The 24,289-nt window shown below is 60.3% G+C and overlaps 4 protein-coding genes across 5 annotated transcripts in view; 1 reads left to right on the forward strand and 3 right to left on the reverse strand.

Moving 5' to 3' along the window:
- Positions 1 to 3,199, reverse strand: AS3MT (arsenite methyltransferase). The gene is made up of 11 exons (XM_088528875.1): positions 3,143 to 3,199; positions 2,736 to 2,776; positions 2,424 to 2,551; positions 2,200 to 2,350; positions 1,978 to 2,114; positions 1,774 to 1,843; positions 1,601 to 1,682; positions 1,381 to 1,512; positions 1,156 to 1,302; positions 688 to 821; positions 1 to 99 (listed from the first exon to the last, which is right to left on the reverse strand). Coding segments are annotated over exons 1-11 (1,122 nt in total). The 5' UTR covers positions 3,144 to 3,199.
- A 1,661-nt stretch (positions 3,200 to 4,860) lies between these two features.
- Positions 4,861 to 7,068, reverse strand: BORCS7 (BLOC-1 related complex subunit 7). Its single transcript, XM_088528876.1, has 5 exons — positions 6,893 to 7,068; positions 6,484 to 6,546; positions 5,874 to 5,917; positions 5,421 to 5,441; positions 4,861 to 4,984 (listed from the first exon to the last, which is right to left on the reverse strand). Exons 1-5 carry the CDS (start codon positions 7,043 to 7,045, stop codon positions 4,933 to 4,935), a joined length of 333 nt encoding a protein of 110 aa, XP_088385002.1. The 5' UTR covers positions 7,046 to 7,068; the 3' UTR covers positions 4,861 to 4,932.
- Positions 7,069 to 8,042: 974 nt separating this feature from the next.
- Positions 8,043 to 11,950, forward strand: CYP17A1 (cytochrome P450 family 17 subfamily A member 1). The gene is made up of 8 exons (XM_010211972.2): positions 8,043 to 8,345; positions 9,018 to 9,156; positions 10,074 to 10,303; positions 10,500 to 10,586; positions 10,677 to 10,886; positions 11,120 to 11,289; positions 11,376 to 11,479; positions 11,682 to 11,950. The coding sequence occupies exons 1-8, from the start codon at positions 8,043 to 8,045 to the stop codon at positions 11,948 to 11,950; spliced, it is 1,512 nt and encodes a 503-aa protein (XP_010210274.2).
- Positions 11,951 to 14,736: 2,786 nt separating this feature from the next.
- The window catches only part of WBP1L (WW domain binding protein 1 like), a 55,460-nt gene continuing 45,907 nt past the window's right edge, over positions 14,737 to 24,289 (reverse strand). For both annotated transcript variants that reach the window (XM_088528669.1, XM_088528670.1), the window contains exons 3-4: positions 18,088 to 18,249; positions 14,737 to 17,093 (exon numbers count right to left, since the gene is read on the reverse strand). In XM_088528669.1, the coding sequence (XP_088384795.1) occupies positions 16,372 to 17,093; positions 18,088 to 18,249 (884 nt within the window). In that variant the 3' untranslated portion in view covers positions 14,737 to 16,371. The remainder of the gene's footprint in view (positions 17,094 to 18,087; positions 18,250 to 24,289) is intronic.

A 24,289-nucleotide genomic window follows, 5' to 3' on the forward strand; every position in this document is an offset into this window, starting at 1 on the left:
TCAGCAGCACCCGCGAGCGCCGCAGGCGCTGGTAGGGCGGCAGGCAGGTCCCGGGGCAGCCCGCTGCTCCAGCAGCTCGAAGGGATCGCAGATCCTCTCCTGGGGGCAGAGAACAACCCAAGGCAGGATGTGGCCAGGAAGCAGGAGAGCAGCGTTTCCCCGCAGCATCTTCCCTTGCTGCAGCCAAGGGCAGCCCCAGCCAACCCTGCTGTAGCTAATGCAAGGGCAGTCCCTGCTTGCAGTGTGGGGGCATCGTTCCAGCTGCTTTTCGCTGCTGTGAGGAGGATGCCAAGAGCTCCTCCAGGACCTTCGCTCTGCTTTTATCTGAGAAATGCCTCCTGCTTGGACCAGGACTGAGAACATCCCTCCCACCCCAAGCACAAGGTTGCGTTTCAGGGACGTGCAGCTGTGGGGATTCATCTCCTTCACCTCCCCAAAACTGCCATGCCACGGCCCCCGCCTGCCCAGCAGCAGCCAGAAGGGACATCCATGAGGAGGAGCAGAGAGGTCTCCAGCAGATAAGAGTGCCTCGAGGCACTGGGAGCCCTGCTCACGCCAGCTCTTAGATGCCCTCCACCGCGCACCCTGCTCTGCGGGATCCTGCTCAGCCCCGGGCACAAGTGTCCCCATGCCAAGCCCATGTGTGCCCCAGCCTCCAAACAATCCATGGAGGTGCAGGATACCAACCTTCATCCTCCTGGGGCAGCAGCCTGGCGGCGCAGCACCCGCGTCTGCCCTGCCGTCTTGGATGGAGAAGTGCTGCGCAAACCTGGAGCTCCGCAGGATAGTGGCCGTGTCAGCATCCACGTCCACCCTCTTTCCTGCCTGGGAGCAGAGGGACAGTGACAGGGCCCTGCAGCCCCAAGAACCCCAGCCATCACCAAGGGGGGTGAAAGCAGGGGCGCAGCTTGACCAGGAACCCTCCAACCCCCCTCAAAACCCCACAGCTGGCAGAGCAGCTGGCTCCAGCCCCTCCGTGTGTCCCCACAGAGGTCCCCTTCCCATTTTCACCCCAAAGGGACTGCTCCCTTGGGTTTTGTGGTCCCTCTGCTCCCACACCAACCGCCCCCAGCGCCCTCCACCACGGCTCATCCCCTGACACCGCGCGGGATGCCGCCAGCATCCTGCCCAGCCCGGCCTCGTGGCCCCGCGCGCCTCCCTTGAAGGTGAAGTTGACGTCGAAGACCAGCTCCTGCTCGTGCCCCGCGATGCCACCGCTGTAGGTCACCTGGCCCGGCCCAGCCTGGCTGCCCCGCGGCACCTTGAAGAGGCGGCACGTGGCCGAGACGAAGCGGCAGTTGCCTGGCGGGGAGAGCCGGTGAGCGGTGATGGCAGCGTGCAGGTCGCGGGTGGGCGGTCGGCTCCCCACGCGGTGCCCACCGGTGACACTCCGCAGCTCCGGGTGGCGGACGGCGATGGGGCTGGCGGAGAGCAGGCGCGGGGCGCTGAAGCCCAGCTCGCTCGCGATGCTGCACAGCTCCGTCCAGCGCAGCGCTCCCGCCAGGCACTCCCCTGGCACGGCACAGCGCCCGCAGGCTCGCACCCACACCGGCAGGACCGGCCGCCCGGCGGCGGCCGCCTCCTCGGAGCGCCTACGCACCCCACAGCACCCGGTGTGCCCGTGCGGCCTCGCTCAGGTGCCCGCTCACATAGACATCGCTGAGGTGCATCTCTCCCCCAGGCTGTGAGGGAGCAAAGGAGGTACCATCCCATTGAGCGATGGCAACTGGGGTTGAAACGGACCGAGAAAGGGGCAGGCTGGGGTGCAAGTACCTTCAGCACTTGGTAGGCCTCCCTCAGGACAGCTCTCTTGTCCGGCGCGAGGTTGATCACACAGTTGGAGCTGGGGAGAGGATGCAGACACTTGTTTGGACACCAGGAGAAGCAAAACACAGTTTCAAACATGCAAGCAGCCTGGGTGACGCAGGTGCGGGTCCCTGCCCACAGCCCTGGCACATGTCCCCACGTGGTACCTACACGACAACATCGTAGCTCTCGTTGGCCAGCCCGGCGTCCTCCAGCTTCTCCACGAAGCCCCAGATAAAGTCCACGTTGGGCACTCGGTAGCCAAACTTGTCCATGTGGTAGGCAAGGTGCTTCTTCGCCACCTCCACCTGTGGTGGCGAAGGGAGCTGAACGGGAGCCGAGGGCCAGGTCAGCCCCCTCAGGCGCCTCTGAGCAGGGACGCCCGGGCCATACCTGCTCCTCGGTCATGTCTATGCCGGTGACGTGGCCCTTCTCCCCCACGAGCTGGCTGAGCACGTAGCAGTCTCTGCCGCTGCCGCTGCCCAGGTCCAGCACGCAGCAGGACGCCAGACACTCGGGCAGGACCAGCCCGCAGCCGTAGTACCTGGGGGACGGGCACGAGGCTGGCGCCGTGTCCTGGGCACCTGCGCTCCCAGCGGGGTGTCCCCGGTGCCCACCTGGCCGCCACCTCTTCATGCACTCGCTCCAGCGCTTCCCTGGCTGCCCAGGGCAATGGCTGGGCTGGCGTGACGCAAGCCATGGTCTTCAGGTCCTCCGAGCTCCGCAGCTCTTTGCCATAGTAATCCTGAGGCAGGGAGGGCAGGTGCCACCTGGGTACAGCTGACCGTGTCCCCTCTCCTTCACACGCAGGTGCCACCCAGGTACAGCTGACCGCGTCCCCTCTCCTCTGCACGCAGCAGCAAGCTGGGCTGGCAAGCGGGCACCCGGAGGTGCTGAGCTCGTCCCTCCCGCCCCGTCGCGGCCCTCACCTGCACTGCTCGGTGGATCTGCTCCCCGGCCGGGGCCGCCACTGCGAGGAGAGCACCGGGGATGCGGGGCTGGCACCTGATGCCGCAGTGACGGGCACCGCGCCAGGGCCATCCCCAAGGCCCTGACCCCCCAACAAGAGGAACACAGCTTGTGAGCTCTTCCCCTTGGCAAGCCCCAAGGACACCCCAAACTTGCACTCAAGCGGGACTCACAACCCCAGTCCCTGCGGGAGCCTGATGCTCCCCCAAAATGAGCCTCTTGAACCCAGCTCCGCAGGGCAGCGCGAGCTGAGCCCTCCCAAACCGCACACTGCTTTCCCATGAGGCAGATCCCACCCGAGGGGCTCCCAAGCCCCAGAGGGGCACACCAGGAACAGCCCCCGTGTGGGTGCTGGGGACCCCCTTACTGCCTCTGCCTCGGGAATGGACTGGACTCTGCCCCAGCCGGGCCTCGCTCCGCCCCGGCATCCCATGTCCCCCGGCACCAGCTTCCGGCACCGAGTCCGGCCCAGCCAGGCCCCAGCCCGGGCCCACAGCCACCGGCGCCGCCATGCACAGGGTACAGACCCTGCTCTCTGCCACAACACAACCACACGCAGGAGAGAAAAGGGTTAGGGGCTTAAAAAAGAAGAAAGTGAATAGAAACACAAGCCTTTTGTTGCAGTAAAGCAAATTGTTTTAGCTTTTTACACCCTCCTCTGCTGTGTCCACGCGAGAGCAGAGAAGCAGCAGCAGCGCTGGGCTCCCCAGATTAGCCTGGGCTAAAAGGAGAAGAGGCTGCCGCAGGGTGAGGCCCCTACGAGCAGCCGTGGAGAGGACGGCAGAACCAGCCCGGGAAACAGCTCTGCCTCGCGGGAACTGGAATCCTGCAGCACTTTGCTGCAGATCCACAACAGGAATGTGGCGGGCTGATCTCCGCTATCCATCTGCCTCGTCCTATCAGCTGATGAAAAGCACACTCAGGCAATGAAGTGCTTCCAGTGCGCTGCAAGTGCTCCAGATAAGTGACTTACAAAAACCAGACACAGTATTTATAGCCTGGGCCCAATACTGCTCTCTGGGAAGTGAACAGGAGCCCAGCCACTAATCCCCATACACACAACAGTTCAGAAGGGAACATACAGAACATACAGGCTTGCAGGGGTTTTTGCCCTTTTTTTTTTCTCTCTTTTTGCTTTCTTTCCCCCAACTACCCACTTCCCAGCTGTGCCTTTGGATACCTTCCCAATCCCATACAAACATGTAACACATCCAAGGCTGTTTAATTGAGAGCTGGAGCAGCAACGCAGGAATAAGAATGCAGTTGAAGGCCAAAGGCAGCGCAGATGGGCTGGCAAGGGGAGGACGTTCCAAACTCTGGCTTTGTTGAAAGTAAGATAACCTCAGAACAGGATGCTTATCAAATAAAACCAGCTGGACAGAGCGTGCGTGCCCAGATTCCTGCTTTTAAGAATCCGCCTTGGGACTGGCACCCCAGCCTGCACTGAAGCACCTCTCGCCCACCAGAGCATTTAGGGCATGTCGATCAGCGCAAGCTCTAAATAAAACTGCACTGATCCCCTCCGTGCCAAAGCAGCAGCATCCAACTGCAGGCACCTGTATACAAAACCCACAGCTCTATTTTCTGCATTTCTTGTGAGGAGACAGACAGGGGGAAACGAATGTGTCCAAAAAAATTGTCTTTATGATTCCTGCTCCTGTACTCACAACCAGCCCTCCATCATCTCATAGGAGATGGTTCCAAACTGAGCAGAGGTTAGGGACAGGAAGAAAAACCGTCCTCTCATGGCCACAAAAGACGTCAGACCTTGGACAGACGGGGCACCACGTGCTGGATGCTGGGCTGGCCGGCCAGGTCAGACACATGCTGGCCATGTGTTAGCCAAACAACTCGGATGCCTGCAGTGCTGGCGGAGGCCGAGCACTTTACGCTAGACACAGAAAGTGACGAGCACAGGAGCTGCTGGGGGAAGGAAAGTTTGTGCTGCGTTCGTCCCGATGAGATGCAGCGAGCAGGCATGCGTTCTAGAGGTGCAGGCGTGGACGGGAACACGAGAGGGACCGCGCACTCGGGAACAGACACTCCGTGTTTATCCCAGCTGATACCCAGCCCCAGCCAGCCGGAGGCTCGGGAGGGGAAAGGACTGATGGCTGCGCGAGGCTCCCGTCAAGGCGTCCTCGTGACTTCAGCTACGCTTCATTTCAGCAAGTGACTCAGCTGGTCCTGTAGGTTTGATGATTGCTCGACACTGGGGACCAAAGAAGAGATTCACAGTGAGATTTGCTCCCCAGACCTGCACTGTGCTGCCTGCACCTGAAAACTGGCACAACAGAAAAGGGAAACCCTGGGGTCCCACAGCCAACCTCCATATCCCCACAAGCACAAGGCAAACCTTACTCTGCACGCCCATAAGCAGACAGCTCTGCTCTACGCACTCTCATCACCTATCAAGCACACAGGCTCTATCACATTAATGAAACAAAAAGAAGTTTGAGTATAAATCATTGCTTCACCCAGGCTCTCATCTCTTCAAAGGACTATCCTGCTGTGCCAGCAACTTCAAACACAACTGCAAAACCCCTTTAGCTGCATTATCCTCCATGCCACTCCACCACTCTTCCCTTTCCCATGAGCTACACACTAGCTCCCAGTTTTTCCATGCAGTCCCTCAGCTGGGTACTCACTTTTTCTGAATTGCTTCCTGCCTAAATAAGAAAAGGAAAGAAAGGAGTATTAAAAAAAATCATCTTAGGGTTCATGCTTTGTTGATCAAAAAGAGGTAAGGGCTTACAAAGGGAAAAACTCTGGTATTATTGCATTAACTCCAGAGTGCACAGCACCAGCTTCTCCCTCTTAGCCCTGGGGCATCACACACTCTCACGGGACAGCTGGTGCACAGCAAAGAGGAGGCAGAAATCTCAGCTCACTGCCAGAAACTGCTCCAACTTCCACAGAGGAATTAGGAGGGCTGAAGGATCCCAGCTCCAGGTTGTGCCCAGTTTCGAGGAGCTGTTCAAAAGGGATCAGTCTCAGTGGGCTCTGTGCAAAGTCTCCACTATAAAGGGTCTTAAAGAAGGGGGAAATGGGGTGAAGGAACCAGCTCAGCACCCCACAGAGCACATTACACCCCTACTTACTGGTATTGTAGATGCGTGGTTATTATGGCCATTTTTCTTAAACTCTGTGGAGAACAAGACAAAGAAAGAATGTCTCTTACAAGCAATCTCAGCCGGCAAACGGCCGGGCAAGAGGTCTGAAAGTAATGGAAGCTTCCAGAGCTTTTGCTTTCCTGGCAGTCCCAAAGTGCTCTGTAGTAACAGTTCCCTGCCACAATCTCAGCAGACTGACACATAACTCTTGGGGAAAAAAAAAAGAAAAGCAACCCTCTGCCCCGGGAGCTCCTCTGCCACGCTCATCACGGTATCGCTGCAGAGCCACAGAAGCACCAGCAGCAGCAGCCGCCATGGGTGCCATGCTCACTTCTTCCTTGCCAGCGAGGAGCACAAGAGCAGGGTTTTCCTCAGCCTACACCCCTTCTTGCTTTCTGTTAAGACCAAGGCCCAGCTTATGGCTGACCTGTGCTGCAGGAAGGCCAGAGACGTGTTTGAAGAATCACTGAATTATTCTGGCTTCCAGCCCTTCTACCTGCATCCACATGTTTCGTTCCAGGGCTCTGCTCACACATCCACGTCCCAGTCCCCACCACCCTCCCAGCAGGAGCTGCTGCTCAGGCAGACGGTCACTTACATCTTCCGAGTGCAGGATGGCGTCCTCCTGCATCACCATGTTTCGGGCAGCCTGGCCCAGGAGCTGCAGGAGACACGAACAGAAATGAAAGGCTGGGACCTCGCGATGTGGCTGCTGAGCAGACGCACGGCAGATGCGTGCGGAGAGCCGGGGAGGCCGCAGCGCTTCCCCAGCCCCGCACTGTCACCTCTGATATCGCCGGATAAGACGTCCCGGCCCGCCTCGGGGTCCCGCCGCGCCTGGACTACACCTCCCAGCGTGCCTCACGCCGCCTACACCTCCCAGCGTGCCCTGCGCCCCCGCACACGGCCACAGACCACCGCTCCCGGCGTGCACCACGCCGCCGGCCGCGCGGTGGAGCCTGGGCCCTGTAGTCCCCGCCGCTCCCGGGGCCGGCCGCCCCGCTCACCTCGGCGCTCCGAGAGCCCTTGAGCACCTGCTTGGTGAGGGCGATCACGTCGGTGCCGCAGCTCGTCACCTTCTCGGTCAGGAGCCCCTTCACCGAGTGGCCGAAACGGGCCTGCGCGTCCGACGCACCCCCTGCCGCTGACGCCGCCGCCATCTTGGCCGAGCCCCGCCTCGGCGCTGCGGGGCGGTGCTACGGCGAGCGCCTGGGCTCAAGCGAGGTCGGAAAGCGCAGGAGCCCCGCGATGCCACCTGCTTGGACCCCTTGTCCAGAGCCCCCAGCGCCTCCAGAGCAGAGCAGCCCCCGGGCCCTCCGGACACGCGCAGGGCTGCCGCGTGCCCCCCCGGCCTCTCCAGCGCCTCCCACTGTCCCCCAGTGCTCCCCAAACCTGTCCAGTGTCCCCAGAGCTGCTCTGCAGTGCCCGCTGCCCCAGCCGGGCCGGTGCCATCAGACATGTCCAGGACTCCAGTGCCCCTGCACATGACCCATGCTGCCAGGTGCTTCCAGGCCTGTCCACTTCCTCCCAGGCTGGCCCAGTGCCCCCAGATCTGCCCAGTGGCCTCAGCTGTGCCCCATGCTCCTCCTTGCCACCAGTGCTCCCCAGTGCCTCTCAGTGCTCTCCAGATGTGCTCCGTGCCCCCTAGACCTGCCAGGTGCTCTCCAGCATCTTCTAGACCAGCCCCGTGCCCCCTAGACCTGCCAGGTGCTCCCCAGCATCTTCCAGAACAGCCCAGTGCTCCCCAGACCTGCCAGGCGCTCCCCAGCACCCTCAGCATCTCCCAGACCTGCCCAGTGCCCCCAGTGCTGCCCAGTGCCCCAGGCCTCTTCCAGCGCCGGGATGGAGGCCCCCACGCTCTGCCCAAGCCCAGTCACGGCCACCGTGCTCAGGGCAGACACCAGGACTCGGCCACCCACATCCCCCTCCACTCCCGTCCCTGTGCCACGAGGAGCTGCCCGGGACGCCTTGGGGATCCGGCATCCCACAACGCGAGGTCTCCGAGCCCCCGTGCCGGGGCTGGCAGCTGCTGGGGCTGGCAGCGTTCCCAGCGTGCAGCTTCCTTCCCACGACAGATAAGACGCCGCGGGTCAAGGGGAGGCAGCGGCGGGGGCTATAAAGGCCCCGCGGGCCCCCGTGCCCGTGCAGCCGCCCGCCATGCTGCTGCTGGGCGCCCTGCTGCTGGCGCTGGCGCTGCTGTCGGCGCGGAGGCTGCTGCGGCGGCGCGCGGGGGGCCGCAGGCTGCCGCGGAGCCTGCCTGCCCTGCCGCTGCTGGGCAGCCTCCTGCAGCTGGCCGGGCAGCCGCAGCTCCACCTGCACCTGTGGCGCCTGCAGCGCCGCTACGGCAGCCTCTACGCCCTCTGGATGGGCTCCCACTACGTCGTCGTGGTCAACAGCTACCGCCACGCCAAGGAGGTGCTGCTGAGGAAGGGCAAGGCCTTCGCCGGGCGGCCCCGCACCGTGAGTTGGACACGCAGGGCAGCGGGATACCCCCTGGCCCGGGTGCCCCAGCCCTGGCAAGGCCTGGGGAAGGACCCGGCTCCCGGCAGCAGCTGGTCTCCTTTCCCCGTCCTCCTCCGGAGCAGCGCCATGAAGGGGGGAGCACCATGGGGACCCAGCCCCACACATCCTTCGTCCCAAGGGTGCCTGATCCTCCCGGGCTGGGCTGCATCTTGGCAAGCAGGGGATGTGGGGTCCTTGCTCTGGTCTTTTGCCAGAGAGGTTGCGGAGTCTCCTCTGCAGATCTTCTAAACCCGCCTGGATGCCACCCTGTGCCACGTGCTCTGAGTGTCTCTGCTGCAGCAGGGCGGTTGGACTAGATGATCTCCAGCAGCCCCTTCCAACCCCAGTCCTGCTGCCATTCTGTGAGCTCTCCATGGGTCTTTGTACCAGCAGGGCGCGAGGAACAGACTCCCGTTGCTCCCTAAATGCCACGGCTGGTCACCCACACCCGCAGACCCCGTCTCGGCCCGGCGCTGATCCTGCATGGCACTGCTGCCCAGAGCACTGGGCACTGGGCGAAGCCTCCCAAAACAACCACTGCCCCAGGCGGCCCCAGGGAGGGGGGCAGCAGCGCCAAGCCACCCTCCTCGCCCCGTCTCATGTAGAGACCCTGCCCTTGTGTGTGCGCAGGTGACCACGGACCTGCTGTCGCGGGGGGGCAAGGACATCGCCTTCGCCAGCTACGGGCCCCTGTGGAAGTTCCAGCGCAAGCTGGTGCACGCGGCGCTCTCCATGTTCGGCGAGGGCTCGCTCGCCCTCGAGAAGATCAGTAAGCGCCTCCGCAGCCTGCCCGTGGCCCCGGCACCACGCGACGGCACCAGCGCCGCCGCGGCCCGCGTGCGGGTGCGGGGAGGGGGCCGTTTTGTGCTCCCTGGGGACTCCCTCACCCGAGCAGGGGCTTGCGGGGACTCCGTCCTTCTCGCGTCTCCCTCCTGCACGTGGCCGTAGCTGAAGCTTTGCTTTCTGCCCAGGCCTCGGGGAAGCAAGGGGTGGCTGATCTGGGATGGGGAAGAGGGTCCAGGGCGCTACTGTGACAGCTCAATCAGCCTCTCTGTGCCCCTGGCCCGAGACTCAGCCCAAGCCCCTCGGCGCCCTGCAGTTTGCCTGGCCCGGGGCTCTGCTGCTCTCTCCCCTCCCGAGTGTTTCCCTGACACGTGGCCTCTCGCGCTCTTCTCCATGTGACCAGAGCTTTGGCCTCGCTCACTGACACCTGGGGAAACTGAGGCCCGGGGTTAGGCCAAGCCTGGCAACGAGCGTGGCCACACATCTGTGCCCCGTGCATGTCCCCACTGCCTTGGGAACATGCGCGGAGCTGTTCACTAACAGCTGGGAAACACGAATTCCCGGGCTCCCGGCTGCAGCCAGGAGGGAGCGTTGTGCCTCACATAAAGCCCTTGCCGCTCTCTTGTCCTCTCCGCTCCTTCCCAGCCCAGGGACACTGGGCCTTGTCCCTTCGGCCCCTTTGCATCCCTGTGAGCTCAGCCCCGGCTGGAGGTGAGCAGGGGCGCCCGGGCTGCTCCCCGCACCGAGCTCTGCCAGAGGGACACGAGCTCCATCGCCTGTGTCAGCACGAGGCCAGGCAGCCCCAGTCCCAACTGCCCCGGGAACCCCAAACTACCCCCTCTTGCTCCTTGGTGATGCTTTGGGCCCCTCAGTTCCCACATCTCTCCCTCGCCTGCCCTGCAGTCTGCCGCGAGGCTGCATCCCTGTGCGAGACGCTCAGCGCTGCGCAGGACACGGCCCTGGACGTGGCCCCGGAGCTCACGCGGGCTGTCACCAACGTGGTCTGCTCGCTGTGCTTCAACTCCTCGTACCAGCGCGGGGACCCCGAGTTCGAGGCCATGCTGGAGTACAGCCAGGGCATCGTGGACACCGTGGCCAAGGAGAGCTTGGTGGACATCTTCCCCTGGCTGCAGGTGAGTGCGGAGGACTCACCCAGCAGGGTGGGATGTGTCTCACAGATGCGGCTACCTGAGCCCTCAGGGTTAGAGGGGTCCTTGCACAGGTGTTCCACAAAGACAATATTATGGTGTGTGCAAAGAGGTGTCCATGTGCCTGCGGACACCTGGCTGAGCTGGAGACCTTTGTGTGACCATGTTTTTCTCCGCCCAGATCTTCCCTAACAAGGACTTGGCCTTGTTGAAGAGGTGCCTCAAGGTCAGGGACCAGCTGCTCCAGCAGAAGTTTGCTGAACACAAGGTGGTGGTGGGACTGGGATGGGGTGACGCTGGGGTGCTGGCCATGGGGCACATGCCCTGCACAGCACGGCTCACGTGCGGCCCCTGGCAGGAAGCCTTCTGCGGTGACACCGTGAGGGACCTCATGGACGCGCTCCTGCAAGTGAGGCTGAGCGCTGAGCGTGGCAGTGCCCCGGCGCTGGGGCTCTCACTGACGGACGACCACCTGCTCATGACGGTGGGGGACATCTTCGGGGCCGGCGTGGAGACCACCACCACCGTGCTCAAGTGGGCTGTGCTCTACTTGCTTCACTACCCTGAGGTAGGTCCTGTGCCCAGCCCATGGGACAGCCTGGGGGCATCGGGAGGGTTTTGGGGTGTGCAGAGGCCAGGCTTTGGCAGCAAGCAGGATCAAAGCGTGAGTCTTTGTTTCTGCCCAGATTCCCACCGGGGCTGTGCTGGCGGTTCCAGACAGACACCACTGCCATGGGGAGGCCCCATGCATGTGGGAACCCCTTCTCCAGGACTAAGCCCTTCCCCTTGTCCCCCTTTCAGGTGCAGAGGAAGATCCAGGAGGAGATGGACCAGAAGATCGGCTTGGCCCGTCACCCCCACCTCAGCGACCGCGCGCTGCTGCCCTACCTGGAGGCCACCATCAGCGAGGTGCTGCGCATCCGGCCCGTGTCCCCCCTGCTCATCCCGCACGTGTCCCTTGCAGACACCAGGTGAGACCACGTGTGTGGGGCACAGCCAGGATGCGGGCAGGGACCGTGCCAGGGACTGACCCTCTCGCTCCATCTTTGTTCCGCAGCATCGGGGAATACTCCATCCCCAAGGGCGCCAGGGTCATCATCAACCTCTGGTCTGTGCACCACGACGAGAAGGAGTGGGACAAGCCCGAGGAGTTCAACCCCAGTGCGTGGTGAGGGGGAAAGAGCAGGAGAGGAAACAGCCAGTGTGGGGAGGTGGGATCCCTCCCGGCTGGGGATCGGTGCTGCTGCTGCTCCCGAGCGGCCGCTCTCGCAGCTGGTGGGAGGGACGCGTGCGGTGAGTTCGGGCAGGTCTCGGGTGCAGGGAGCGGATCCCGCTAACTGCAGCGGTGCCTCCCCTGGCGCAGGCCGCTTCCTGGACGAGCAGGGCCAGCACATCCATTCGCCCTCGCCCAGCTACCTGCCCTTCGGGGCCGGCATCCGCGTGTGCCTGGGCGAAGTCCTGGCCAAGATGGAGCTCTTCCTCTTCCTGGCGTGGGTGCTGCAGAGGTTCACGCTGGAGTGCCCGCAGGGCCAGCCGCTGCCCTCGCTGGAGGGCAAGTTCGGCGTCGTGCTGCAGGTGCAGCGGTTCCGCGTGCGGGCCCGGCTGCGGGAGGCCTGGCGGGCGGCCCCGTGACAGCGACGAGCCCTGGAGTCCTGGAGTGGGGCAGGACGGCCGGAGCGAGGGCGCCCATGGGGCCCCGGGCTGCGGCCGGTCCCCTGGGCGCGGGGGGTCCCCATAAAGCCTTTTCAAGCCCTTGGCTCTCCTGGTTTTTGGGGCAGGGAGTGGTGGGCAGGAACCTCAGGCAGCCGGTAGCTCCGACACCTCCTGCGGGTGCAGGGCTGCGCAGAGAGGCCGGTGCCCCGGGCTGCCCCTCCGCGGGGCCACCAACGTGAACAGGCCCCTGCAGGGATGGCAGGTGGCAGGACCCTCCCGTGTGGGGAGCGGAGGGGAAAGGCAGCCCCCGTGATGCAGCCCCATGCTTTGCTCAGAGGCTGGAACCAAGGCTGGGTCACGGGTGTCCCCGGCCTTCCCCACTGCTGGGAGAGCAAACCTGAGGCAGGAGCTGCCCAGGGGGACACCCGGCTGCACGGAGAGCCCAGGCTGTGCCGGCCCCCCAGGTGGGACCCGCTCACTGCCAGCTCCTTGCAGGGGATGAGGGAGTAGGAAAAAGCTTAAAAGTTGCTGCCGTTTCAGTTCCTGACCGGTTTCCTCTCCCGTTTTTTGCCTGCCCACAGAAATAGGCCCACATGTGCACACACATGGCTGGATGCGGGGGCACACTTACACATGCACACATGTATGTACACATGTATGTACTTGTAAGCACGCACACACACACCGGCAGGCACGGGACGCAGGCCAGGTGGGACACGGGCTCTTTTCCGCGCTCCGCTCGTGCTGGTGGAGCCTGGCCCCAGGCTGATCCCCAGCGGGCAGCGCAGGCGCCCAGCGAGGCAGAGAGCAGCCAAACCCATCGCTTGGGGACAGCGAGAAGCCACCAGCGGTCCCAAACCCCCAGCCCGGGGCCGGGTGCCCCCCGCACCACACGTCCTTGCGGCAACACGGAAGGCCGCGTTCGCTTCTGCCATAAAACGCGCTGCCGTGGAGGGCACCTGCGATTAGGTTTCTGGTTCTCTATTACTGGGCTTTTAATGTTTAACTAAATAGTGACACAGCTGCAGCTCCGAGCCCCCGAGGCAAAGCAGCTGGAGCTGGGAGGGACAACCCAGCTCCTCCACGCGCCGCTGCCCATGGTGCAACCCCGGCACTGCAGGAAACCTCTCCAGCCCGGCACAACCTCCACACTCCCCTCCCCTTCCTCGTTCCCCTGTGCGTTATCTCTCCCTAGCAGGCAGGAAAGCCGACAGAAAAACAGAAGAAAAATCTGCTCACCCCAACTTTCTGCTCCACTGCCGGCTGTTTTACACACGTGCTGCTTGCACGTGCTGCTGAGCACACTTGCCCAGGGAGTCCCCCAGGGCAACCCCGCGTTCAGGACACTTTACGGGGGTCCAAAGCTCGGAGGAGCCAACGTGTAACACGGGTCAGGGGCACGGGGCTGCTTCGCGCCAGGGGCCGGGTCCTCGCTGGAAACACCTGCGGGTTCCTGCGTGCCGGGCCCAGCACCAGGGGTAAGCGCGAACACAGTTGCTCTGTGAGCGAAAACAAGCGGAGCGGCAAAGTCTGGTCCACAAACGCCCCCGGCCCCGCAGCAGCTCCCTCACCCGGCCAGGCTCTTCCTGCGTGCAGGAAACAAAAGGGAAAATAATCACAACAGCAATAAACGCACAAACGTGCAGGGACACAGCGTGTGCAGGGCACAGGACGAGCGCCAGGAGACTTTGGGAGCCTTCTGCCTGCCCCGGTTTTCCCCGCGCGGACGCAGAGCAGGGCTGCCCGGGAGGACGCGCAGGGCAGCAGCCCCATCCCGGTCCCGCTGCTCCTTCCCTGCAGCCGGCGGGGCTCCGCTCTGCCCCTCAGCTTCCCACTGCGAGCACGAGGAGCGCAGCAGAAACTCGGGACGCAGTTTGGGCTCCTTTTGTCTCTTTATGGTTTCGAAAAACCCGAAAAACCTCACGGAGTGGGAAAACAGTCCCAGCACAGCTCGGGCCTGGCATTTTACACCTGGAAACATCAACTCACGGAACTTGGCTGCCAGCGGTACCTCAGTGTCTGCGGGAACTGCGCAAGGCCCTTGGCCGCCAAGGCAGGAGCAGCAACAAGGGGGTCTGGCAGGGGCCTCACGCTGGTCCCCGCGAGGCAGCCCCAGGGCAGAGCAGCAACCCCCCTGCTCCGCGGGGACGCGCGCCCGCTCGGCCCCTCGGCCGTGTGAGGAACTGAGCGACGAAACGTGCGGAACGTCCAGGGCGGCACTGAAGCTCTTCAGTTCTCTTCTCAACACAGCAGCTGGGAATTCTCAGGGCAGAAAACAAGAAAATGAGTTCCCCAGCTCCCCTCCTGTGGCTTCGCAGTGGGGCTGTGCTATGGGGAGACGGGTCCTGCCCCTGGGGGCAGGCGGGGGAGCCCGGGCGCTCCTGCCACCACCGCACGTATCCCCCGAGGACGAGGCCTCCCGCAGCCCAACCGCAGCCCTGCGTGTTCGAGCGCAGCTAACGCGCAGGATCAAGCGGCTTCCGAAGGGCGCCCTGGCCCTCGGCGCAGATGCGAGGGAAGGGCAGAGCGGCACGTGCGCCCTCAGGCCACCCTGCTGGTATCAGCCCGAGTTCCCCCTCCAGACACGTGCGTGGCCCAAGCCCGAGACTGGCACCCCCCAAATCCCGAGATTGGCGCCTTGCTCCCTGTTGTGCCGCTCGTGTCCAGCCGGGGCTGCAAAACCCCCGTGAAGCCAAAGAGGAGCCCCAGCACAGGCTGCCCCGAGGAAACTGCCCAGGGCTCACAAAAGGACACACGCAGGCGAGTTATCAGAAAAGGCGTTATATTTTGGTTTCCAACTTATTTAAAACTGATTTTGGTTTTCAATCAAATCAAATCTGAGTATGTCCGAGTTCAGTTTTCTTTTTTTTTTTCTTCCCCTGTGACAGTAATGATCTGGATGACCATAATTATAAAAGGGAGAGGGGAGAAAACCCGAGCACAAGACACATCGTCTGAACCGTGCTCCCTTCCGCGCGAGCACTCCCGGGAATGTGAGTGTCAGCTTTTCCTTTTTTTTTTTTTTTTCCTTTTTCTTTTTTCCCCTTCGGGTTATTACTAACAAAATCTCTACCGTTTATTAAAGCAAAGCTACAGTAAATTTTCTTGCAGTCTTACAGCAGGTTTTCATATTACCAGTAGGACTCGCATGCATGGATTGCAGTCACACACACACGCTCACAGACATTATACAGTAGCCAGTTGCCACCATTAAAAAGAAAAAAAAAAGAAAACAAAAAAAAAGAAAACAGACATTCATTTCCTCTAAGTGGTCAACATTAAACTGCACCAAACATTTGGATCAAAAGAGAAAAAAAAATACTGCACAGGTCTTCCACATCTACACGGAAAGTCATCCCTTCGCAATGGACGGAGCTCTCGTCTCCATTTGTTCAACATGCATCGCTGAAGCTTGAAGGCACGCTGGCCAAAGAGAGCCCTGTTCTTTATTTGTCATCTTAACTCGAGTGTGCTGCTCTCGGGGTGCAAAAATAAGGGAAAAAAATAAAGCCAAGCCCTTTTGCAGCACACCGGGAAAAGGTCGTTCGGAGACCACAGTACTTGGAAGGCAGCCCAGCTGCCTGGAATCTACCTCTAACTGTGCTCTTGGAGGCATTGGAGGAATACATTTGTCTTGAAAAATTACAAGTAAAGGCAAACTTTTACAAACCTTCTTTCCAAACAGCTTGTAACGGACTAACGCTCCTTCTGGAAGAAACTGGTCCTTCAGTTACCAGCTTCAAGTGGGAAACTTCCTACCTGCTGTCTTAAACACTGAAGCACCAGAGGTTACAGGGCTGATGTGTTCAGTCATTCATCAGCTTTGGGAAAAATTTAATGTCATCAACACCAACAACAAGAGTTGAAGTAGAAAGGAATCCGCAATGCCTCAAGAGCACTAAACCAAGCCAGAACTCTTGGGCTACTGCCTGCCGGCACTGTCAGAAGCCGCCTGCTTCTGGGAAGACACCCGGAGGTCGGAGCCTTGTGGTGATTCTCGCATCCTCCCAGGGTGAGATTTGCTGAGCTTTATTGATTGCGAGACCAAGCAGTGTTTTGGAAAACTAAACCCAACAAACTGATACTAACCGTCACCAGGATCACCATCGGGAAAGTTGCGTTTGTCAGAGGGTCTCATTGAGAAACAGTCCCCGCCTCGTGCAGCTGCGGGGACACCATTAACCAACTCGAAACCCAGTGCAACCCATCCCTCACAAGCCAGGCCCTCGGGGATAGACAGTCCCCGACTTCTATTGGAGGGGGAGGAAAGAAAGAAAGCCAAAAAAAAAAAAAAAAAGTAAAGTTGTATCACCTTTTCCTCCTCTTGAAGTTTTAATCCTCTATTTCACCTTTATTTATTTGCTTGCTTTTCCCCAGATTCTCCCTTGCGCTCTGCCACCTTAGCTGGGGGAGTTATTGGTACGAGAGTTTGGAGAGTCCTGCTCGTTTATTGTGTTCAAGAGTACGCACACCGGCTGCCGGGGCAGGTGGTGGTGGCTGTGTTCGCGGTGCTGCTCCTCCGAGGCGCTAAAAAGCCCTTCCTCCTCGTCCCCGTGCGGGCGGCCGCTGCAGCTGTCGCAGAAGTCCAGGGGCCCATCCAGCGCGTCGTCGATGAGCCCGTCCAGCTCCTTGAGGTCGTCGTCGTGGTGGCCCCGGTTGCAGACGCAGACCTCGATGCCCGAGTCGCCCGTGAAGCGGCGCTGCCGGCCCGGCGTCTTGTCCTTGGCGTCGGGAATGGCGCCGCCCTGCTCCAGGCTCTCGGAGCTGTACCCCTTCAGCAGTCCCTCCTTGCCCTGCGCGTCCTTCTCGGGAGCAGCCCTCTCCTCCAGCTCGGCGCCGGCGCTCGTGCCGCCGGGCTCGGCGCTCTGCATCTTGGCCGCCGCCGCTCGCTCGCCCCGCGCGGCGCAGGGCTGCGGCTCGCCGAGGCCCGCGGAGCCGGCGCCGCCGCTGCCGCCGGGGCCCGCCGGGCTGCTCGGGGGCGGCTGCAGCCCGCGCGGCGCCTCGGGGACGGCGCTGCCGGCCGCGACGCACTGCTGGTGTAAGGCACTGTAGGGTGGCGGAGGGGTGGGCGGGCGGTTCACCACTTCCTCGTAGGGAGGTAGCAAGTAATTTGGCAAAAATCCTAAAAAATACGAAAACGGGAGGCAGGGAGGAGAAGTTATTTCATGATCGGCTTATCGCAGGAAACCGCGGCATTCGTGTGGGTCAATATATCACTTGCCACCCCCAGCACCTTCCTGCTGAACAGTGTTCCCACTGAACAAGATATTTCTTGTTGTAGTGAGGCAAAAGTCAATGCAGGGGGGAACAGACCCAGCCCGTAATGGCAACAAGATTTGGCTCCCAGGGCTACACTTAGGGCATCCCCTGCATCTGCTGAGCCCCATCACAGCCCTGCGAAACACCCCAAGGAGAGAGAGGCTGCAGGGAGCTGCTGGGAGCCCTGGGATAACCTGCCAGCCCTCGCCAACGCTGGCTGCTCCAGGGAGCTTCTGCTTCCAAGAGCAGAGATTCCACCTCCCACATCTTTGTGTGAACACAAAAAGACACGAGCGGTTACAGGAAAGCTAAGATCATGGTTCTTTGGTGGCGGTTTTAGTGCTGGCTCCAGTCGTTCTGGGGTGGTCAGAATAAACTGGCAGCAGCGGCAGGAGAATTTGGCTTATTGCGGTTGGAACCCCTCAGTTCAGGAAAGATTTTATTTATTCCTTAAGAGGCAGCAAAATACTCTATATGGGCAAAACAGACTTAATCAGCAAGTAACAGAAGTATTTAAAGATAGCACGGCAGTTTTCCCTGTGTGATTGCATGTCTCCAGGGCTGAGGAAGAAAGGGCCAGTCCTGGAGGAGCTGCTTTGGGAGCAGCTCAGGGAAGCTCCCAGGGAAGCATCGCACACGTGGGCCACGCAATGGCTGCAGCGATGCTGTGAGAGGCTGGCGCTGCCGTGGGTCAGTTCTGGAGCCCAGGAAGCCCCTGTGTTTCCAGAAACCTGGATTCACCCCTCTCCTCTCCGTGAGCCGCAGGGGCAGAGCCACCGCCACCGCCGCCTCCCGTCAAGGCCACGCGCCGTTTCGCGCCTGCCCCAGCTCCCGGAGCGGCCGCGCGGGCTACGTACGGAAATAGAAGGGCAGGGCCGAGTAGTTGTGGGCCTCGCGGTAGGCGATGAGGTTGATCTCATGCTGCCGCTGCTGGGCCTGCAGGCGGTGCTTGGTGCGCCGGTGGTGGCACACGCAGCAGCAGCTCAGGATGATGATGATGGCCCACACGAGCCAGAACCCTGCGGACACGCCGGGAAGAGCCACGTTAGTCCAGCGCCAGGGCTGCAGCCTCCCCCGGGACACCCTGCACGCGCGCCGGGATGGCCATGGGAAGTCCCGCTCCGAACCCCGCGCCGCTCCGGGATGGAGCCGCACACTGTGCTGGGCACCCCCGTGGGACACGGCCCTGCTGAGCCCACGTGGGGCCGGGAAGCTGTACGCACACGTCAGCTCCCCCAGCATCTCCCATCCCATCCCATCGTTATGGCATTTTCTAGCCCCCCAAAACCCAAAGAGAACAGTAACACGCGTTCAACCCGACTCCCAGAGCCCTTGGGGTTGAAAACAGCCCTCAGGACACAAAAGGCAGCCCGACCTCAGCCTGGAGGAGAGAGAGGAAGAAGAGGAGGAGGCCCCAGCCCCACGCTCTGCTTTTGTCTGCACTGCTAATTTCTAGCCCAATTCTTTCATTGTTAGGGTTAGCAAAAACAAACTCCTTTTATGTAAAAGTTTTAAAAATATTTTGAAACTTTTTTTTTTTAGCCAAAGTCTTAAATTATCCAAAATTAAACTAAACCACTCCACCCACCCCGCCAAAATTTTCAATTTTCAAACCCAACTTGTGCTTGGTTCATGGTCCTGGCGGGTTTCTGCGCCCTGTCCCAGCGGCTGCAATGCTCCTTGGAAGGGAATTTAAAAGGGCACTTCCTTGTTTTTTTCCATCCCTCCAACATGCCAAAGGACGCCCCTTCTCCTCCAGTCTCTCCTCACACCCGTGTGTGTTAGAAGAAACATTTCAGAGATGTATTTTGAAGAGCCACAGTGTTCACCCCAGACGAGGATTTTATCTCATGCAATTACAGCCCATACCTCTAACGCACTCAGATGCATTTAAAACGTCCATCTTTTGAAAACTTGGGTTTTAAAGATAAAAATATCACGACAGCTCCCCCTTTATAAACACGTATGGCCTAGCAACTATTCCTCAGCAGAGATCACAACACAGCTGTGTTCTCGGTCAGGCTTCTGCCACTCCAAAGGTACAAAATAAAAACTCCTAGCACGTCCCAGCACTAAGGCCCATTTTCATCATGGTCATTCTACACTGTGATATAAACCTGCCTTTTTCCCTCCTAGTAAAAACCCCAGGTCCAGCTTTCCCATAGCGTGACAGCTCTCAAGTCGGCGCTGGATTCTTGGCTAGGGGCTGGGTGAGGGAAGGTGACGAGTTTGGGAATTTCAGGAATGAGGAACGCGCTCCGGCTGGGACGCGGCGCAGCCGACGTGCGTGGCCGAGCCCTGCGCAGCGCCGCGCGCCGGGCACCCCGCGGCGCCTCCGAGCGCTCGAGCAGCCGCTCGCGCCTCCCCGCGCCGTCACCCCAAGTCTCCGTGCACCTCGGCAGGCCCGGCCGGAGCGCCGGCTCCAGCCTCTTGTGCAACCCCCTTCCCCAGGGCCTGGATTTGCCGTGCGCTCGGGTTACGGAGCCCTCAGCGAGCGAGGCCGGCGCTGGCTCCGCGTCCCGCTCGGCGCTGCGGCTCCCTGCGTTACGGGCGGGCGCCCCGCAGCTCTCGGGCTGCGGTTCCAGGGCAGGGGGACGCGCGTGATCTTGGCTGCAGGGACGCGAAGGGGGAAGCGCTCGTGGTGCTCTCTCCACCTCCTCCTAACCGAGCCAAGAAGCTACCAAACCACCTCCCTGCCTCCCAACACCTTGTCCCTAGAAAACACTATTTCCACGGAGCGCAGGGATCAATCTGAGCGGTTCTTCCCGCCGAAGCCACACGGCTGCTGTCACTGTCCCCCACCCTGCAGGCTCCCACCGATGGATTTTATTCCATGCTAGGAGAAGCCTCCTCAGCTCTTGCCAGCTGTGGAAGCAAGAAGGAACTTCTCAAAGCCCAGCACCCGACCCGGCCTGCAGTTCATCTCGGTACTCCTTATTGCCAAAGAACAATCCGTGAACTAAAAAACAATGGAAAATTACACCCAGCTATTCCAGGGTTTTTTAACTACAGTTAGGAAAACAGATGCTTTTTAACACATTTTATCATGTCCTTTCCCACAGGCCCCGGTTGGAAGGGCAGCGAGCAGCACCGAGGTAGTTAAGACACCCTGGACATCTGCCACCGTTAAGCAACCTCAGCTGCAGCGGCCGAATTCTTCTGCAGGGAACAACTGCTCCCACCCAAGCCTGCATGCAGAAGAGCTAAAAAGCGTTTCTTTATAAATCTTCCCTGCTCGCTGCAATGCGATTCCCCAAGCGCTTTGCAGCCCAAAACGACACGCAAGCTCGGAGCAGGGTCACGGCCAGCGCAGCCGCTGCTCGGACGGTGCGCGGGAGCTCTGTACACAGCGGCAGGAACAACGCGCAGCGCTTCGGGATCGTAAATTAACACGGGATCCTACTGAAACCACGGGTGGCATTTTAGGTAAACAGACTATAATTTGCTGGCTCGCGCGGCGGCCCCGCTGCCAGGAACACCTCCGTCCTCATGCAACGGGGCGATGCCAACGGGCAAGAGCTGGTGCTTTTCATGGGAATTCCAAAAGGAAAACCCGCTAATGCCACGTTGCCACCCGCTTTCCCTAACTGCTGCTCGAGCTTCTAGGAATTGCCCGGCTCCCGACTCAGCAGGCGCCCCAGGAGCTGCTGGCGGTCACAGACGGGGCAGTGTGGAGCCCCCGGCCTCTCTCTCAGCCTTTGGCCTCTCTCCCTGGCTCGATGGATCTGCTCCCTCCTCATCACACAACGCCACGTTTGCGCTGCAGGGACAGGAACCTCCCGGGACGCTGCAGGACGGGACACCCGCGCATCGCACGGCCTGGACGGAAGGGGCTGGTGGCCGGGGCCGCAGCGCCGGGTGCCGAGGCCACCACAGAAGGCCGGGTACCGCGGCCCAGCTGGAAACCCGGCCACGGCGGCAGCTCTGGCTGCGGGACAGGGACGCGGAGGAGCCTGGCGCGCACAGAGCACAGCCAGTTATCCGGAACAAGGAGGTGGACACTGGGCCAAGAGCGGCTGGAAACACCCCCGAAAAGCAGCGGGGAGCAGGGGGGGTGCCCAGGGCCGAGCCGGGCGCTCGCCCCTGGCCCTGCCCGGCTTGGCACTGGCGGGAAGCGGGGGCCCGGGCACGGAGCGGCTCCTTGGCAGGAGGGCAAGGACGGGAATTTCAGATCCATCCAGAAACAACACGGCCTGCTGCAGAGGAAGCAGAGGCCAAACACGGCGATGGCACCAGCCAACACCTGCTTCACAGCAAAGGCAGCTCCCAGCTCTGGAAACGGAGCAGACGCTCAAAGGCGGCAGGAGTTTGGCACAAAGGGGTCTCGAAAAGTCCAGCCAAAACGGGTTTCCATTTGCCTCTGCTGTTGCCCAAAACATTCCCAGTGCTGCTCAGCAGGCACCTCCTTCCATACGGACACTTTTGTTGCACTTTGCTGCGCTACCGCCCCGGCCCGGGGAAGCAGGAGCGAAGGCTGGAAGCACAGGGCTCCCGGAGCCTGTCTGGAATTGTGTTGGACTCAGGAACCCCCACCGCCCGCCTGGTGCTGACCCCGCCACCCAGAACCGGCTGCAGCTCGAGGGGCAGCAGCAACCACGATCCTTGGAAAAACAGCCCTGATGGACAGCGCCGATGGAAGCATCCCGCCAGGCCACGGTGTTAAACACACACCGGCGACCGCCAGCGCTGCAGGCAATTCCAGGCTCTTTCTTGGGTTATGGAAGAGTCTCAAGTTGAACCATGTCCCAGGCCAAGGAAAGGCCGAGTTCTGCGAAACACTGCTACATTTGATGTCAAATCCACTGGCGATGCCAACGGGCTGATAATGATGCAAGCCAGGAGTGTTTACGGGATCAGCCACAGCCAAAGAGCTGAGTTTTGCCAAGAGACTTCCCTGGCGGAATATCCAAAGCTTCCCACAAAGAAGTCCCACCAACCTGCAGCCCGGCACCAGGCCAGCTCCGGGGTAAGCGGGAACCCCCCCGCGAGCTCCAAACTGTGGGACCCAGGAGGAGAAGTGTCCTCTGCGAGAGCCACCTCCTCCCACGCACACGCACAGCGGCTGCCAACGGGAAGGCTGGGAAGTCTGCAGCTTCCTGGGGAAGAGGAGCTCGCTGCGGACATTCCTACCCGCCGTGGAGGAACACGCCAGGCTAACCTAAGCTTCAAGAACTGCTTTCTGGAGCACCGGCCACAGTTCTGTGCAGACTTCAGAATAAACCAAAACCCCAAAGCAGTCCCTAGGATGGGACACGTCCCCATGGAAAGCAGAGCGGGGGCAATCCTCTGCCTGACGATGAGAAAGACAAAGTGCAACGTCTGCTGCCTGGGATGTTGCCATCAGCAGCCCCATTGAGGGAAGCTCCTTTTATCCTGTGCAAATGGAAAACATGTTTTCTGCAGCGTTCCAAGGGTAGGAACAGAGAAATCTGCCCTCAAGTTCACGGTAAACTTGGGCAAACGCCACTGCTCTCCTGGCAGGAAGCCCCCTTGGAGCAAGCCAAGATATACTGCAAAGTGCTTTGGTGTCTGCTCACAAGCATCTGGGTAATAGCTTTGGCTTCACAAGAGCTGGTTCGAAACAGAAGGAGAAGTGGGACATTTTCATTGACTAAAAAAGCCATCTCCCAAATGGTGGCATCGCAGTGAGTGACAGCCAGGAAAAACTGTCTTTCCCAGGGCCAACATTATCATGGAAACCAGGAGGAAGCTTTAATTGGGAGCACAGCCTGGATGGTCTGGGTTTTATAGTGTGTCCTTCGGCACAGACTGCATCAAATCCTGCCATTTCAGCCCTGATCCTGCACAGGTCGATGCTACTACTCAACAAAGAGATATAAAGGATTCAGGCCACGGGCCAAAGAACATCTGAGGAAAGAAAAGTTGTGAAAGGACGTGGTCCTCTCCTGCCCTTGCCTCTTCCAGCCCCATGTGGCCTCCTCCTTCCATCCTGGTGCCGGCACGAGGCTTTTGGCTGGTTTTAGGGAGCTGAGTCCAGCTGAAACAGAACAGCAGGAAGAAGGAAGACTGGGACCTCCACTTGCAGTGTCAGTTTGTGTCACTTCAAGAGTTGGTGGAACTGCAGCCCCAGCCCCACTACACCGCAGAAAAGGTTACTAAATATTTGTAGAGTAAAATGGTGAGAAAATGCTGAAGACAACATGTCCAGCTCTTTCCCATCTGCTCCTGGCTTGCTGACTCTGACAGGAGGAGACAGGCACAATGGCAGCTGGTTTCCAGTTTCCACGATAGCGGTCAGGACAGGCGGCACAAACACTGCCCCGAGATAAGATGGAAAAAAGATTCGTTTCTGAAAAATTCTTTGCTTATCTTGCAGCAAGAGTCAGCTTGAGGCAGCAGAAGAGCAGATGCTGTTTTTAAGGCCTCTCCTGGGCACCTCTAACAACAACTGCTTGTGCTCCACAAGAGAACTGAGTGATGCAGTCAACTCCAACTGGAGAGGTCTGCTCCCTCCAGGTATCTCTGCTGGTGAAATGCACATTGAGCATTGGCCAAGCACAGACTGGAGGGCCACATTCAGCCTGCAGCCGCCTCCAAGACATCTGGGAACACAATCTGCAGGACGGTCTGTGTGGGTAGACCTGGATATTATGCGAGGAGCTGGGTTGGAGGCACGGAAGGAAGGCAATGGGATGGCACAAATAAGCTCTCTTGCCTCTTCTTGATGTTTAACACACAGCAGGTGGAAGGCGGCCAGCCTGGGTAAGAGGCAGGAGCTGCACACTAAGATAGGGGCTAAGAGCAACTGCCTTCGCCTTCCTTTTAGCATTTGTGAATCTTACTAAGCCACATTAAAAACAGACCAAGATGATTCTGCCATCTAGATTAGGCTACAAAAAGTAAAAGAAAATAAGGAAATAATTTATCCTCTGGCCCTATTTATGATTTTCTGCACATTTGTGACACTTGTTTCACCTGCCATACCTCTTCAGCTAGACTATGCAGTGGCAGCATCTCTCCAAGGCACCAGCTGAGCGCTAACAGAGTAACCCAAGGTGGAATCCGAGGCAGTCGGGAGAAAGCAAATCCAGCCAGGTA

Source organism: Tinamus guttatus, unplaced genomic scaffold (genome assembly GCF_059628265.1).
Source record: "Tinamus guttatus ecotype Peru unplaced genomic scaffold, ASM5962826v1 Tinamus_guttatus_pri_ptg000314l, whole genome shotgun sequence".
NCBI lineage: Eukaryota > Metazoa > Chordata > Aves > Tinamiformes > Tinamidae > Tinamus > Tinamus guttatus.